At 43.7% G+C, this 13,615-nt stretch overlaps 1 protein-coding gene across 4 annotated transcripts; it reads left to right on the top strand.

Moving 5' to 3' along the window:
- The first annotated feature begins 299 nt into the window (after positions 1-299).
- On the top strand, positions 300-13,321 carry CD59 (CD59 molecule (CD59 blood group)). 4 transcript variants are annotated; one of them, XM_024213875.3, is made up of 4 exons: positions 300-492; positions 6,675-6,758; positions 10,996-11,097; positions 12,099-13,321. In XM_024213875.3, the coding sequence occupies exons 2-4, from the start codon at positions 6,689-6,691 to the stop codon at positions 12,293-12,295; spliced, it is 369 nt and encodes a 122-aa protein (XP_024069643.1). In that variant the 5' UTR covers positions 300-492; positions 6,675-6,688; the 3' UTR covers positions 12,296-13,321. The 4 variants fall into 4 exon arrangements, with proteins under 4 accessions (XP_024069643.1, XP_024069640.1, XP_024069639.1 ...); XM_024213872.3 differs by having other exon boundaries at positions 301-500; XM_024213871.3 differs by lacking the exon at positions 300-492 and adding an exon at positions 615-749.
- The last annotated feature ends 294 nt before the right edge of the window (positions 13,322-13,615 follow it).

Below are 13,615 nucleotides of genomic sequence, written 5' to 3'. Positions count from 1 at the left end.
CGCCGCGCTGCCCCCCTCCAGGTGCCGCCCCAAGCACATGCTTGGTGGGCTGGTGCCTGGAGCCGGCCCTGACTGCCACCGCTCAGCTCTGGGGGTTGACTGGCTAGTCTACACTGGCAACGCTAAAAAAAACACCTCCAGGAGGGGCGGCCGCGTAGCTGCCAGTGCGGGTGCACTGTTTACAGGGGCGCTTTACAGCGCTGACGCTTGCTGCGCTGGGGGGGGGGGTGTTTTTTCACACCCCTAAGCGAGAAAGTTGCCGCCCTGTAAATTGCCGTGTGACCCTAGCCGACTGCAGTGGGCTGGCCCCCCTCCCAGACCGCGGGGACGGGCGGAGGGAGACAAGAAGAGGGTAAGGCGCCTGCCGAGCCGCCCCTGGCGTCAGCTGCTTTCCCCTCAGCTCGGCCGGGAGCGGAGACCGTTGGGCTGCTGCGTAGCCCCCTGGAAGATCTTTCGGCGGCGGCCCGGGCTGACGCGCCGCGCCGGCAGCGGGTGAGCAGGTAGGTGCAGGAGGGCGGGAAGCCGCCTGCCCGCGCGGTGTTTGCAGCGGGGGGACACAGGACGTGGCTCGCTGTCAGGCGGGGTCTCCTGAATTATAACCGCTTGGGGCAGAGCCCGTGTTTCCCTCCAGGGCCGTGCGATGCCCAGTGACCCTGCTGGGTCAGGCACGCAGTGTGTGCAGTACCCTGGTCACAGCCTCCTCTCCCGCCCGCAGGGTACGCGCCGTCTCGGGGTGGCTTCCAGAACAGGTCTGTGTTAACGTGTCGGGTCTGACGGGCGAGCAAGGAAACGGCGGGGCCCAGGCTACAGACTGTGTTTCCCCCGAAGTGCTGCCTCACGCCCTGGCCCCTTTAGCGGCAGGATTCACGCCGTGCCCGAGGCGGTCCGGCTTTCCAGCTCTTTCTTTGTGTCTGGCAACCCCCCGGAATGGCTAGAGAGTGGCGTGATTCTTCAATGTAGCGTCTTCAGGGAACTGTGCGGTGAGCCGTGACTTGGCACCCAGGGCTGTAGCCTCTCTTGTTGTTTGCAATATATTTCCTGTAGTTGGCTGCTTTAGGGTTTATCGCACCGTCCCCCTCCGTCTCCCCCTTCTGCCTCAACAGCAATGTTGCTTTAGCAGCCTCGGGCATTGTGCCTGTGCTTCTTAGATACGTGGCGGGCACAAAGTCAGCTCTAAAAGGATGCATTAGGCAAGAAGGGCGGCTTGAGAGCGGAAAGCTAGCAGAACACTTAAATGCATGTCAGGTTATCAAAGTGCAGTGCCGATAAGTACAGGAAGATACCAAACAGTCAGACTTGTACAGGGCAAGATTCTTCCACACTTAGAGCGCTCTGGAGTTTCTTGCTGTCAGGATAGTCCCATTAAAATTAAGCACAGTCGCTTGAGCAGATCATTAGAATCATGCCCACAGAGACTAAAGTACTATATATCAGCTCATCCTGCCCACCATGTATAGAGTTTGAAGAGATGTAGGGCAAGTCAAGTGACTTTATATTGGTTTAGGATAATGGCAAAATAAACAGAAGCCTAACGTCCAGGAAACTTCAGAAGGTATGTGTTTGCAAAGAGGGATTTGTGTGAAGAGAGAGACGGTCAGTTCATACTGATAGTTGTGTCGAATTGGCCAAAGAACATTAAACTATGGCAGCTGTGAATGCCATTCAAATCTGAGACTTCCAAAAGCCAGGAGCCTTTTGCTGTTAACTGTCAATTGCTTAAATATGTCTGACTTTCCCATTGCATATGCCTGGATGTATTGAGTCCTTGTGTGACTCTGTTGATTCAGGGGAGTTCACCGGGGATGAATTTAGACGGTTGGCTTGTTTTTACTGAACCAACCCTTCAGAGACTTATGAAATGACACTGGCAGAATTGTTCAGTTCATATTTCTGTTTTGTATTTGGGCTAATGCTGAATGATGTATCTGGCTGCAACAAAGAAGGATATTAAACAGCATCTTAACTAAAGCTAGTTGATTCTAAAATTAGCAGCTCCCAACAACTTGCATTCAAGAGTTTTAATGGAGTTGGTTCCAGACCATAGGTATTAATTTTTAATGGATCTTGGTAAAATTTCAGAGGACAGGAAGAAGGCCAGTGTTGTGGCAATACTTTGTTTTCCATTTAAAAATAACTCAAGCTAATTACAGGCTGGTAAGTCTTATATTGAGCCCAAGTAAAATAATAGAAGGGCTTATATCGAACTGTGTCAATAAGGAATTAGAGGCCAAAAATGTAAGTTATGCCAATTAGTATGGTTTCATGGAAAATGCCTTGTGAAAGAATCACATTTGTTTGACAAAACTGAGTGTGGTTGATAAAGGTAACTGATGTGGTTTACTTGGATTTCTGTAAGGCATTTCATTTATGAGCGACACCAATTTTTTAAAAATAGCATTATACAAAATTAACAGCCATTTTTAAAAATTTATTTAAATTGAGCTAACTGATAGCAGACACACAATGTTAGTGGGTGGAAAGTAACAATGGTTGGTCTCTGAGAGCCTGCCATCTGGATCACTCAGTAAACTGGGCACAATTGAACATGTTTGAAGTACTGCCAAGTGAGAAGTCATATGTTTAGGGATAAAGAATGTAGGCCATACTTAAAAGATGGGGGACTATCCCACAAAGCAGTGATTCTGTGAAAAGAACTCAGGAATCATTGTAGATGAATAAGTGACTGTGAGGTCCCGTCCCAATGTGATGCAGTGGCAAAAGGGCTAACCGAGTTCTCTCTTTACACATCCAAGGATTATCAAGTAAGAATAGGGAGATAGCATCTCTATATAGGACATGGGTGAGACCATTACTGGGTTACTGCATCTAGTTCTGCTCTCCACACTTCAAAAAGAACATTGAAAAATTAGGGAGATCAGAGAAGAACTAGAAAAATTGAATTTCTGAAGACTCTTATTGTAAGATGTGTTTTCCAGAACTCAATCTGTTTATCTTATAAAAGAGAAGGTTAAGTTTTGACTTTATCATAGTCTGCAAGTTTCTACACAAGGAGATGATATGAAGGGGTTCCTTAATTTAACAGACAAAAAGCTTCACAAAATCCAGAGACAGGAAATCTGAAGTGGAAAAAATTCAAAATGACATAACTTCTTAAATGAGAAGTCAACCACTGGAATGAATTACTAAGGGAAGTGGTCATTTGGACTCCTTAAATGCAGATGTTATAGTTTAACTACAAGTTATTGGACTTGACAACAGAGCCAGCAGTTCCCCTTTTGCTGCACCATATTCTGGGGCAGTGTTCCACAGAACAAGGAGTGCTAATGGCTAGCTGGTGTTGGAGGAGATGGTTCTGCTTCAGCTTTGAGTCCTCCACCCCCTCTCCCTTTCCTCCAAGGAGTAGAGAAAGGCAGGTCAGGAAGAATAATTATCTCCACTACACGAATTACTGGGTAAAATTCTGTAGTTTGTGTTATGCATTAGATGATCACAATGGCCCCATCTGACCTTAAAGTCTATGAAAAGATGACGGATCCTCTAATGTGACATTACGAAGGCTGAAGTGGTAGAAATCCAAAGGCTACTGCTGTATAAATGCTGCTGTTCTTAGTGTATAAGAACTTGGAGGTCTGCTGACAGGCAGGAATGTGCTGCAAGTCTTTTATTTTTGATTTTGGTGCCTCACAAAGGACCGAGAAATCAGTAAAATTTGGGCAGTCCCATAGCAACAGAATGATCTGGTGTTCCTTTCCTAGTTACCTGCTGTATCCATGCCAGTCATCAAATAAAATAATATGTAGGAAGTAAAGCTCCTTAGTAACTGTTTATTAACCCAATCCTGCTGGAAAGGCATAACAAGTGGGGTTCTGCAGGGGTCTGTTTTGGGACCGGCTCTGTTCAATATCTTCATTAACGACTTAGATATTGGCATAGAAAGTACGCTTATTAAGTTTGCAGATGATACCAAACTGGGAGGGATTGCAACTGCTTTGGAGGACAGGGTCATAATTCAAAATGATCTGGACAAATTGGAGAAATGGTCTGAGGTAAACAGGATGAAGTTTAACAAAGACAAATGCAAAGTGCTCTACTTAGGAAGGAAAAATCAGTTTCACACATACAGAATGGGAAGAAACTATCTAGGAAGGAGTACGGCAGAAAGGGATCTAGGGGTTATAGTGGACCACAAGCTAAATATGAGTCAACAGTGTGATGCTGATGCAAAAAAAGCAAACGTGATTCTGGGATGTATTAACAGGTGTGTTGTGAGCAAGACACGAGAAGCCATTCTTCCGCTCTACTCTGCGCTGGTTAGGCCTCAACTGGAGTATTGTGTCCAGTTCTGGGCACTGCATTTCAAGAAAGATGTGGAGAAATTGGAGAGGGTCCAGAGAAGAGTAACAAGAATGATTAAAGGTCTTGAGAACATGACCTATGAAGGAAGGCTGAAAGAATTGGGTTTGTTTAGTTTGGAAAAGAGAAGACTGAGAGGGGACATGATAGCAGTTGTCAGGTATCTAAAAGGGTGTCATAAGGAGGAGGGAGAAAACTTGTTCACCTTAGCCTCTAAGGATAGAACAAGAAGCAATGGGCTTAAACTGCAGCAAGGGAGGTCTAGGTTGGACATTAGGAAAAAGTTCCTAACTGTCAGTGTGGTTAAACACTGGAATAAATTGCCTAAGGAGGTTGTGGAATCTCCATCTCTGGAGATATTTAAGAGTAGGTGAGATAAATGTCTATCAGGGATGGTCTAGACAGTATTTGGTCCTGCCATGAGGGCAGGGGACAGGACTTGATGACCTCTTGAGGTCCCTTCCAGTCCTAGAATCTATGAATCTATGAACCCCCAAAACATCCCCTGTGTGGTAGAAATTGTCCCCATTTTACAGTAGGGGAAGCTGAGACACTGAGTAGTTAAGTGATGTTCAAGACAAAAGCATAGGGAATCAGTGTTGAAGGATGGATTGGATTTAGGAGTTCCTGGCTCACATTTTCACGGTTGGACCACTAGTCCTTCAACCTCTTGGAGCCAAAGCTATTTAGATAGATTAGGGGTGTCACCTTCATTTTTGGCAGAGGGTTGATGCCATTTTTAATAAGCCTGTGGAGGGGTTATAAACAGTACCAGAGACTAACCTCCGTTCACAGTGGATCTCCCATTGTGCAAGCCTCCCACTGATCTCAAAGATCAAAGGTAGGTGTAACAGGGTGGCTTGCCCCTTAAGGGCTGCAGGGCCTGGGACTAGCCAACCCTGATTACTGAATAGGCCACACCTGAGATCAAGTACTTCCCCTATAAAGAGCAGCAGGCGGCTGCAATGAAGGTAAGAAGTACAGGAAAACTGCAGGGAGTAAAAAAGGCTCCTGCAGGAAAGACCCTGACTTCAGAGGAGGGTGGAGGGCAGAACCTGGTGAGCAGGAGGCTCCCGTGGGAAAGTCTGACTGGGTTTGCCTGGAGTCAGACAACTCTGATTACTAAGGGGGTGCTTCTGAGCAGGAATCACCTGCTTCCCCAGTAAGAGCAGAAGGAAGAAGCCAGGCTCCTGACCCTGCAGAGTTCTCACTGAGTAGGCTCCTATAGAGAAACTTGAAACTTTGGGAGTGAGGCAACAGGCAGGAAAGGCCTAGGAGAATGGATGGACTTAAACTTTATTTTGAATGTTGGTTAACTTCATAAAGCAGAACCCAAGAGGGGATGGAAATGGATAAGTGTGTTTGGGTATATTAAGGGGAAATGGGAAAAACAAAGCAAAGCACTGCAGACTGACTCCAAGCCCACCAGAGGATGCTCAGGAGGCAGCCAGGCCTACTACAGTAGGATATGGCTCTTGCGTAGTAGTTAAGTTTCCAGTTACCATATTTACTGTTTAAGTGCCTTATTGCTGTCTCTCCACTGAGTGCTGCCCTTTAGGACCACAGCTGTTTCTACTCTTTCATTATCTTTATTCCTTCTCCATCTTCCTTTCTGTGTCTCTTCTCCTTTCCCTTCTGCTGCAACTTCCAGTCTCCCCCTCTGAGCTTTGTGCCTACCTACTTGCACTTCTATTAAAATGATCAGCAGTGAAATTCTTTAAATATCAATGTTAACTATCATCATTAGGCTTTAGAATTCAGTGAAATGAATGGAGATGGAAAACTTGCCATGACAGGCTGGCTGCAGTCTCTGGTAGACTTCATTGCTTTGGTTTGCACTTGGTTCACATTTTGAATGTTTTCTTCACAGCCTGATGGGTAGAAATTAGTGTGACCAGATAGGAAGTGTGAAAAATCAGGACGGGGGGTGGGAGAGGAATAGGGTCCTATGTAAGATGCCCCTAATATCAAGACAGTCCCTATAAAATCAGGACATCTGGTCACCCTAGGAGAAACTAACTTTTTATTAATGAGAGCTGGGATTCTGTAGAATCTGTAATTGTCATGGGTGGGCCACATAATTAGAACAAACATTCAGAACCCTTGACAATACTATCATAGGTATTTTGATAGGTATTCATAGGTATACAGCCCACACACTACTGAATTTATTTCCCCCAACATTTCAGTGAGGTATGGGAGTATCATTATCTCCACTTTGGCACCTTGGTCCCCATCTTGAATCTCCAAATCCTATTGCCCTTATAAAGGATGGCTTTGTAGATTTTTTTTTTCCCTAACATTAAATATTTCGAGCTAAGGAGTGTAATCCTAACTCATGACTGTGCTCTTGCTTCCAGATATAGGAAGAAACATGAACGGGAACAAAACAAATTGTGTCCTGCTCACTGGCTTCATTATTCTGGCTGTGTTTTGCAGTTCTGGTAGGTATCCTGAAGTGTCTACATTAAAGGGCAAATTATGATCCCAGCATCAGATCCAAGTAGCTGTGCTGGCGCTGAGCAAATATGCGGGGGGAGGATCCTCTCACCACTTTCCTTCAGGTGGAAGAACTGCTTCCCAGAATCTATTCTGGACCACTAGCTACAGTAGGCTCAGTGATCCCTTGTGCTGCACAGCCCCTGGGAAGTATACACCTGTCCTTGCTGAACTTAGCCACACCTGGTTTTGCTAGAGTTCTGTGGCGGAGGTCTGCCAATCTGTATCTTTTATGCAGCATGCATTGCATTGCAAACAGCAAACCAGTTGCAGCCCAGTGCAATAGCAGAATCCTATTTCAGCAATAGAATATCGGATTAAGGTTGAACTATGTAAATATTTATACAATAATATTAATATGGCACAAATCGAGGGCAAGCAGATTAAGAGCTTGGGATATGGACTTGATATAGATGGAATTCCAAGTTGCATAGGATGTGTTTTGACTGTATCCAGATCAGCATCAAAGGCGCAGGCTATTACACAGCTGTCTTAAGTAGGGTGCATGTGGAAATAAATTTATAGAGGATTCCCTGAGACCATCCTACATGGAATGTTAAGTTCTAATTCTTACTACTTATTTAAAAATCCTAATGCTGAAGTAGGTACTTTGCCAGTTATAAACTAAAAAATCTTTTCAAATTTCTCTACCATGAGGGAGAGGTGGGTGGGTGAGAGCGAATGCGCACATGCACATACCAGCATGTATAAAGGGGATGGGGAGAGAATCCCACGTCTCTTCCTTTTGCAAGAAGGAAGGGGGAATTCCTCTCTTCCTCTTGATCTCCTTCTTTTCACTTTCCCCCTTTCTAATCAATTCCTCCCCCTGCCCCAGAGAAAAGGGACTTGACAACACATTAAAGAAAGGGTTATGTCTTGGCCTTTCAAATGAGAGACTTCACACTGAAGCAGGTTTGAATAGGGAGCATGTCTATACAAATGAAAAACTTCTGACAGATCTCTTCATGTTGCTAATAACCAATGCTAGCAGTAACCCCTGACATTCATAGTTGTATAGTAACCGTATTTATTTAGAAAAGAACAAGAGCACCTTACACTTTTGGTGCCTCAGTTAATTAAAAAACTGGAAAAAATCAGTCTAAAGAGAAGAAACAGCAACCCTACAAATTATTGCACTACAATCACCTATTATCCAGACAGCACAATCAGATCTAAAAAAGAATTCCCCATTATTTTGCATACATCACCACACAGGCTGTGGTCATTTCTTTGGCTGTCTTTCAAAATGATCCTTGCAGCATGTCTTGAATGGAGCAAAAGATAAGAGGGCCCTCACAGGAAATATCCTTCCACCAACACCCGGTATACCAAGAGGACTCATCTCAGGCACTCTTGCAGATCTCAGCTGTATGAAGAGAGACATGGTCTCTCGGATAGGATGTTCTTAAAATACTTATTGCTTTACAGAGCAATACCAAGAACTTTCACTTCATCTGGACTCCATAATCAGCCCATCTGGATCACAAAGTATTGGTTGAGTATGCACGTGAGAAGACATCTCACTCACCAAGCAAGCTGCCACATTGTGCACTTGCTTTTGTTTCTGAATGCCTTTAAGGTGTAGTCGCAGGTAATCCAGTCTTGCTTTGACAAAGGCATCTTCTAAACTGGTGAGGTCCATATTGGAAAGGTAAGGCTGTAGCCTCCTAGCCAGTAAAAAGCCATCTTTACTGCTGCTGAAAGCTGATCATTCAGTGATAACCAGAAATCTAATGAGAATCCAGGTTGGGAACATGTACATCCATTGCATATATCACACCTCTCCAGCTGGTGTTACTTTTACCATATCTGCTTTCCCCACATTGCCCCAATCTAGATGCATTGAGCCTCAGCCAGTTTGCTCTCCTCCATGCCCTATATTTAACTCCACTGTCTGGGTCAAATAAGAGAGAAACACAAAGCTGGGTGACATCAGTATGTCAAACACTGCAATCCATGCTTCTTCACTAACCCTCCTTGTACCTTTTTGTATATAAAGTTGACCAAGAGAATGCCTCACGAGTGTCAGGTCACAGTAGTAATTATCCAACAGTTCCAGCTGAGAGAACTCTGAAAGGCTTTGTGTTTATTCCTCAAACAGCAACATCAGATCCACAAGTATGTCATTGATGCCTTGTGATCAGCAGTACTGTAAGCACTTGTTCAATCTGGTATCAGAAAGCTATCTGATCATCATCCATGGCTGAGAGATCCTCCATCAACACAACAAGAGCAGTCTCTGCACCATATCCAAGATGGGACTCAGATTGAACTGTCAAGGAAATCTGAGGCATCTAGATGTGGTGGTGGGACAACTCTCACAACTTTTTGATCTGTATTGCAAAGGGAAGACTCAATGCAAGGTGGCAATGGTCCAGACTGTCATCTTAAAATGATGTAATTTTGAAAAGACTGTACCAAGGCCTCTAAGTGTGTATCTGGCAGCTTTTCTCTTATTGTAGGAAGCAAGGTCGGTTTCCTGCAGCACTGAGCCCAGCACTTCCCCACCGGCCTTTGCCAACCTGGAAGGACATAGTTCTCTTAACCCTCCAGTACCTCAGAGCGGAGCGCCACTGGCCAAAAAAGTGATTACTTGATACTTGAGTCCATGGCCTCACAGTATGTTCCAAATAGCTTATTTAGAGTGCAGTGATTAGAGGGTTGACAGGAACACTGACACTCCATCTTGCATAGGGCAGTTTTGAGAAACATATTGTGTGAACACAGGCACATGGACTTAAGATACTGTACTCTAAGTACAGACACTGCACACCCAGGTAGCATGGTTATAAGTAGCAGTGTAGATGGTGATGCACAGCTTAACAGAGTAGAGTACTCGACATACCTGAACCCCTACACAGGCTCTCTCCACACCTAAGCAATGCCTCCCATGTCTATACTGTTATTTTTAGCAGTGTCGTGTCCAGCTGCTTCCCCATCTCTGCTTCATTTGCTGTTCTTGATCCTTCAATGAAGGACTATGGTTGTGACTTCACTGCAGGGAAAGAGGGGCTCTGAGGGAGGGAGGAAATAATGTGGTTGGCAGACATGCTAAAATGTGATGTGAAAGGTCTGAATGGATTTATATTGAGTATGATGTATCTGAGACCTGTCCCTAATACAAAAGTCTCTACTTTTTATAGGGCGAGGTCCTGATCTCATTGCAGGGAACAGTTGCCTTTAGCCTCAAGAAGAGCAGACTTCAGCCCATAGTGCTCAAAGTTTGGTAGGAATGTTACAGAACAAACAAGACATAGTCCATGCCCCAGAGGCTTGCAGTCTTACTTAGGACAACTTGGGGTTAGGAAGGAAGAGTGTTATAATAACTTATATGCATGTCTTGGTGGTACTGCTATTTCTTTTATTTCTACACTGGAGCATGCATTCTAACAGCGACATGGGCTTGGAATAAAGTCAGAGGACTGAGCATGAGGAAGGGGAGGGTAGGAATAATGTGGGAAAGTGAGGAGTGAAAGCAGTAGGGCTAGGATTAGGACTGATGTCATTGGCAGCAAAGAAGAGATGCAGGGGAACTGAGGGCTTGCTAGAACAGGAAGTGAAGGAAGAGACTGGTAAAGTGATGGGATGGTAAGAGGTGGAATTAATGAGAGCAGAGAAGGGAAAGGCAATGGAGGAAGAGGGGTGGGAGGAGTGGAGCTAGGAGGAGGTAAGGGTCAAGGAAGATAAAGGTCAAAGATTTTGGTGACGTGAACGGGTGGGGCAGTACAGATGTCACTGGTAAAACAAAGGAGAAAAGGATGATAATGGAATGGAGGCTGCAGGTTCAGGTAGTGTGGAGCAGCAGTTACATGATCTGTTTAAATCCAGCTCCAGTTGCTCTGGACCTTGTTGGAGTCAGGTCCCCTGCCAACTGCTAAAACTCAGGCTGTTTGGAGCAGGAAGCAGTAGAGTTATGTAAATCTATCTCCTTGGACTCCTGTGGATGTATTAGGAGCTGAATTTGACTTCAGTGTTGGAATCCGAATCCGAATACTAAAGGATTAGGTGGTTTGACCTAAAAGTTGCAGTACTTAAACCAGATTATCATGAGGTTATGGTTCAGGGATTTATAACTGTTTTGACCTAACAATAATCTTGAAAAGTCACACTTACTTCAGAACATCAAATGTACAAAGAGAAAGTTTATTACTTAGTAATTGGCTTCTTTCCTCTCTCTCTCAGGATGTATGCTGAAGTGTTACAACTGTCCACTTACTGCTCTGCCATGTAAGACCAATATTACCTGCCCAAGTGACACTGATTCTTGCCTATGGATTAAAAGTGGTATGTTTACACTCCCAAATGTGGTAGACTTAAGTACAGTACATTATATTCATTCAATTTTAATGATTCCAGTGTAATCAAATAGGTTTTATTTCTACAGTCTGTATGAATGTCCATCTGAAGTACACTCTTACTGAAGTCCTTGTTGGTTCCTTCAGCTTTATGTAGGATTGTGTGCATTAATACAGTTTGAACTGTTATAACTATGGATGTTCCAACACAACTGTGGGGACATAGTTTTATGGTTTAAAAAGAGATTCTATTGTGCAGTTAAGCATCCAACAGACTGCTCTGTTGAATGACTGGTGGACGTGTGGGAAAACTTGTAAAAGGAGGAAATCTCAGTGCCAGCTGGGAGGCCAGCACTCTCCAGTTCACTGATTTAGGATTGGGGTATATGTTGCTTCTTTATGCCAAGTGGTATATGCCTGAGAAGTACACAGAACTTTCATTTTCACTGCAGTCCAATTTGGAAACTGAATTGTAGGCTTCTACTCTATGCCTGCCAGCATTGTCCCCTGCTTTGCATTCCAGCTAGAGATGAGTGCAAACCAGCATTCCAGGAACTAGGACCTAAATTTCATAGCTGATCCCATTTGGCCAGGTTGGGTACTGGCAGGCCATCTCCACCCTTTGCTGGTCTTATATTATAATATGTAAGAGCCGCTTGCCTGCAGATTGCAGTGCTTGGGATGAGAGATGAGCCAGAGCCACAAAACTCAGGGATATCTCTTTGTGTGTGTGTGTGTGGTGTCTATTATGACCATCTATTGAAATAAGTCCACCTGTGAAATTCAGATTCTTAGATAAGAAGTCCTGATTTGGATTCATCTCTACCTGCTATGTCCCAAACAGCTCACAAGAGCATTCTGTTGTAACAAAAACCAAGGCGGGGAAATCCCCGTGAATATCTAATGTATCCTTGAATACCCTTGTGAAACAGTTTTCTCTACAGGGAAGCTAGTAATTTTTGCATAACTTCTTCCTTTTTTTTTTTAAAGGTGAAAGGACGCTCTCTAATTGCTATAAATATTCCAACTGCGACATGAACCAAATTAAAGAGAAATACAAGTTTGACAACTTTAATTTCAAATGTTGCCAAAAAGATCTGTGTAACAGGAGTCAAACCACAATGATTAGTACAGCAGTCTTCAGCGTTGCTACCGTGATGACCATGATCTGGATACTCTGCTTTTAAGATGGAGGGGAAAAAAGATAATTTTGTTAAATACCTACTGATTTATAAATCATAGATATAAACATGCTGTCTATTGTATACAATTTTTGCGCCTAGAGCAGTTGTGTTTGAGAAAGCAGACTTAGAAAAAAACACTGTTTTTGGAAAAGCTATATGTTAAAATGTAGGGAAAGTACATCTGCAGTGGTAGATAACTGCAGATTCTTGATAGAAGTTATAATTATGTGTTATCTGGAGTAAACTCTTTCCCTTGCTTACAGTGAGTTTCACATCTCTGATCTGATTTGAGTTTGTCCTTTGCACTCCAGTTGTGGCAATGTTACATAGCCTTTCAAAGGTGTAAGCCATTTTTTAAAGTCAGACGATTGTTTGTGAAACTGTTAGGAGTTGGTCTTGCCCAGCAGCTTTTCCTTTATTTTCTTATGTAATTGTTTCTGCTTGAAAATATGTTTAACAAATGCACCTAACTCCCCATATCAGGTCATGATTGCTTTTTTGTATAACACTTATAACTGCCAAAATTGTATTATTATTGGTACTGCTTTGTGGCTAATGCACTGTATGTTTATACATGAAATGACTCTTGACAGTCTGTTTTGTTGTAAAGTGTAGTGACTCAGACTGGGGTGATATTTGCAGTCCCTCTCTCATTCCTGGAGAACTTCTGTAGGACAACTTCTTCTCCTTTCTGAGAAGTAATGTAAATACACTGAGGGGTATGCTCCTATTTCACTTAGAGAAGGGATGAAGTGAATTACCACTGTCCTTTTTTTTTTTTTTTGGATCCTTGAGATCTTTAATCTGTGGCATCTAGAGTTTCCTATGCTGAGCACTACACTTCATCTTGCCGACTGTGTCTTTGAACAGATTGTAAAGGCACCATGATGCAACTGAGGGCAAATTTTTTTTTTTTCTTCAAAATGATTTATCCACTTAAACCATTCTGTAACTTCAGTGATCATTCAGACTTAGCAGTAATGTGGGGTGATAATAAAATATGAGCTGTGGCTGGTTTATTTACCCAAATGTGACAATTGTAGAGCAACGTAGAAATCTCAAGACGTGCACAGGGGTCCTCTGTCGAGGAAGGGATTTTTCTCAACCTAAGGTAGTACACGGGGCATCTGCACAGTTGGCTCCTCATCACTACTACAGTCTGTTACACCTTGCATACCTATCCACAAGGCTAGGTTTTTAGCCTTTAGATAATATGATTCATGGACCTAATGACTACAGCTATACTGCGTTTCTCCTCCCTAGCCCACTGTCCTGGGTAACGATCGCCTGAGTAGCTTCTTTTATCCACTAGAAGGAGGGTGT

The sequence above is a fragment of the Terrapene carolina genome, unplaced genomic scaffold (genome assembly GCF_002925995.2).
Source record: "Terrapene carolina triunguis isolate 2854851 unplaced genomic scaffold, T_m_triunguis-2.0 Scaffold96, whole genome shotgun sequence".
Lineage (NCBI taxonomy): Eukaryota > Metazoa > Chordata > Testudines > Emydidae > Terrapene > Terrapene triunguis.
The sequence above is the reverse complement of the archived record's forward strand: the minus strand, read 5'-3'. Positions and strand labels throughout refer to the sequence as shown.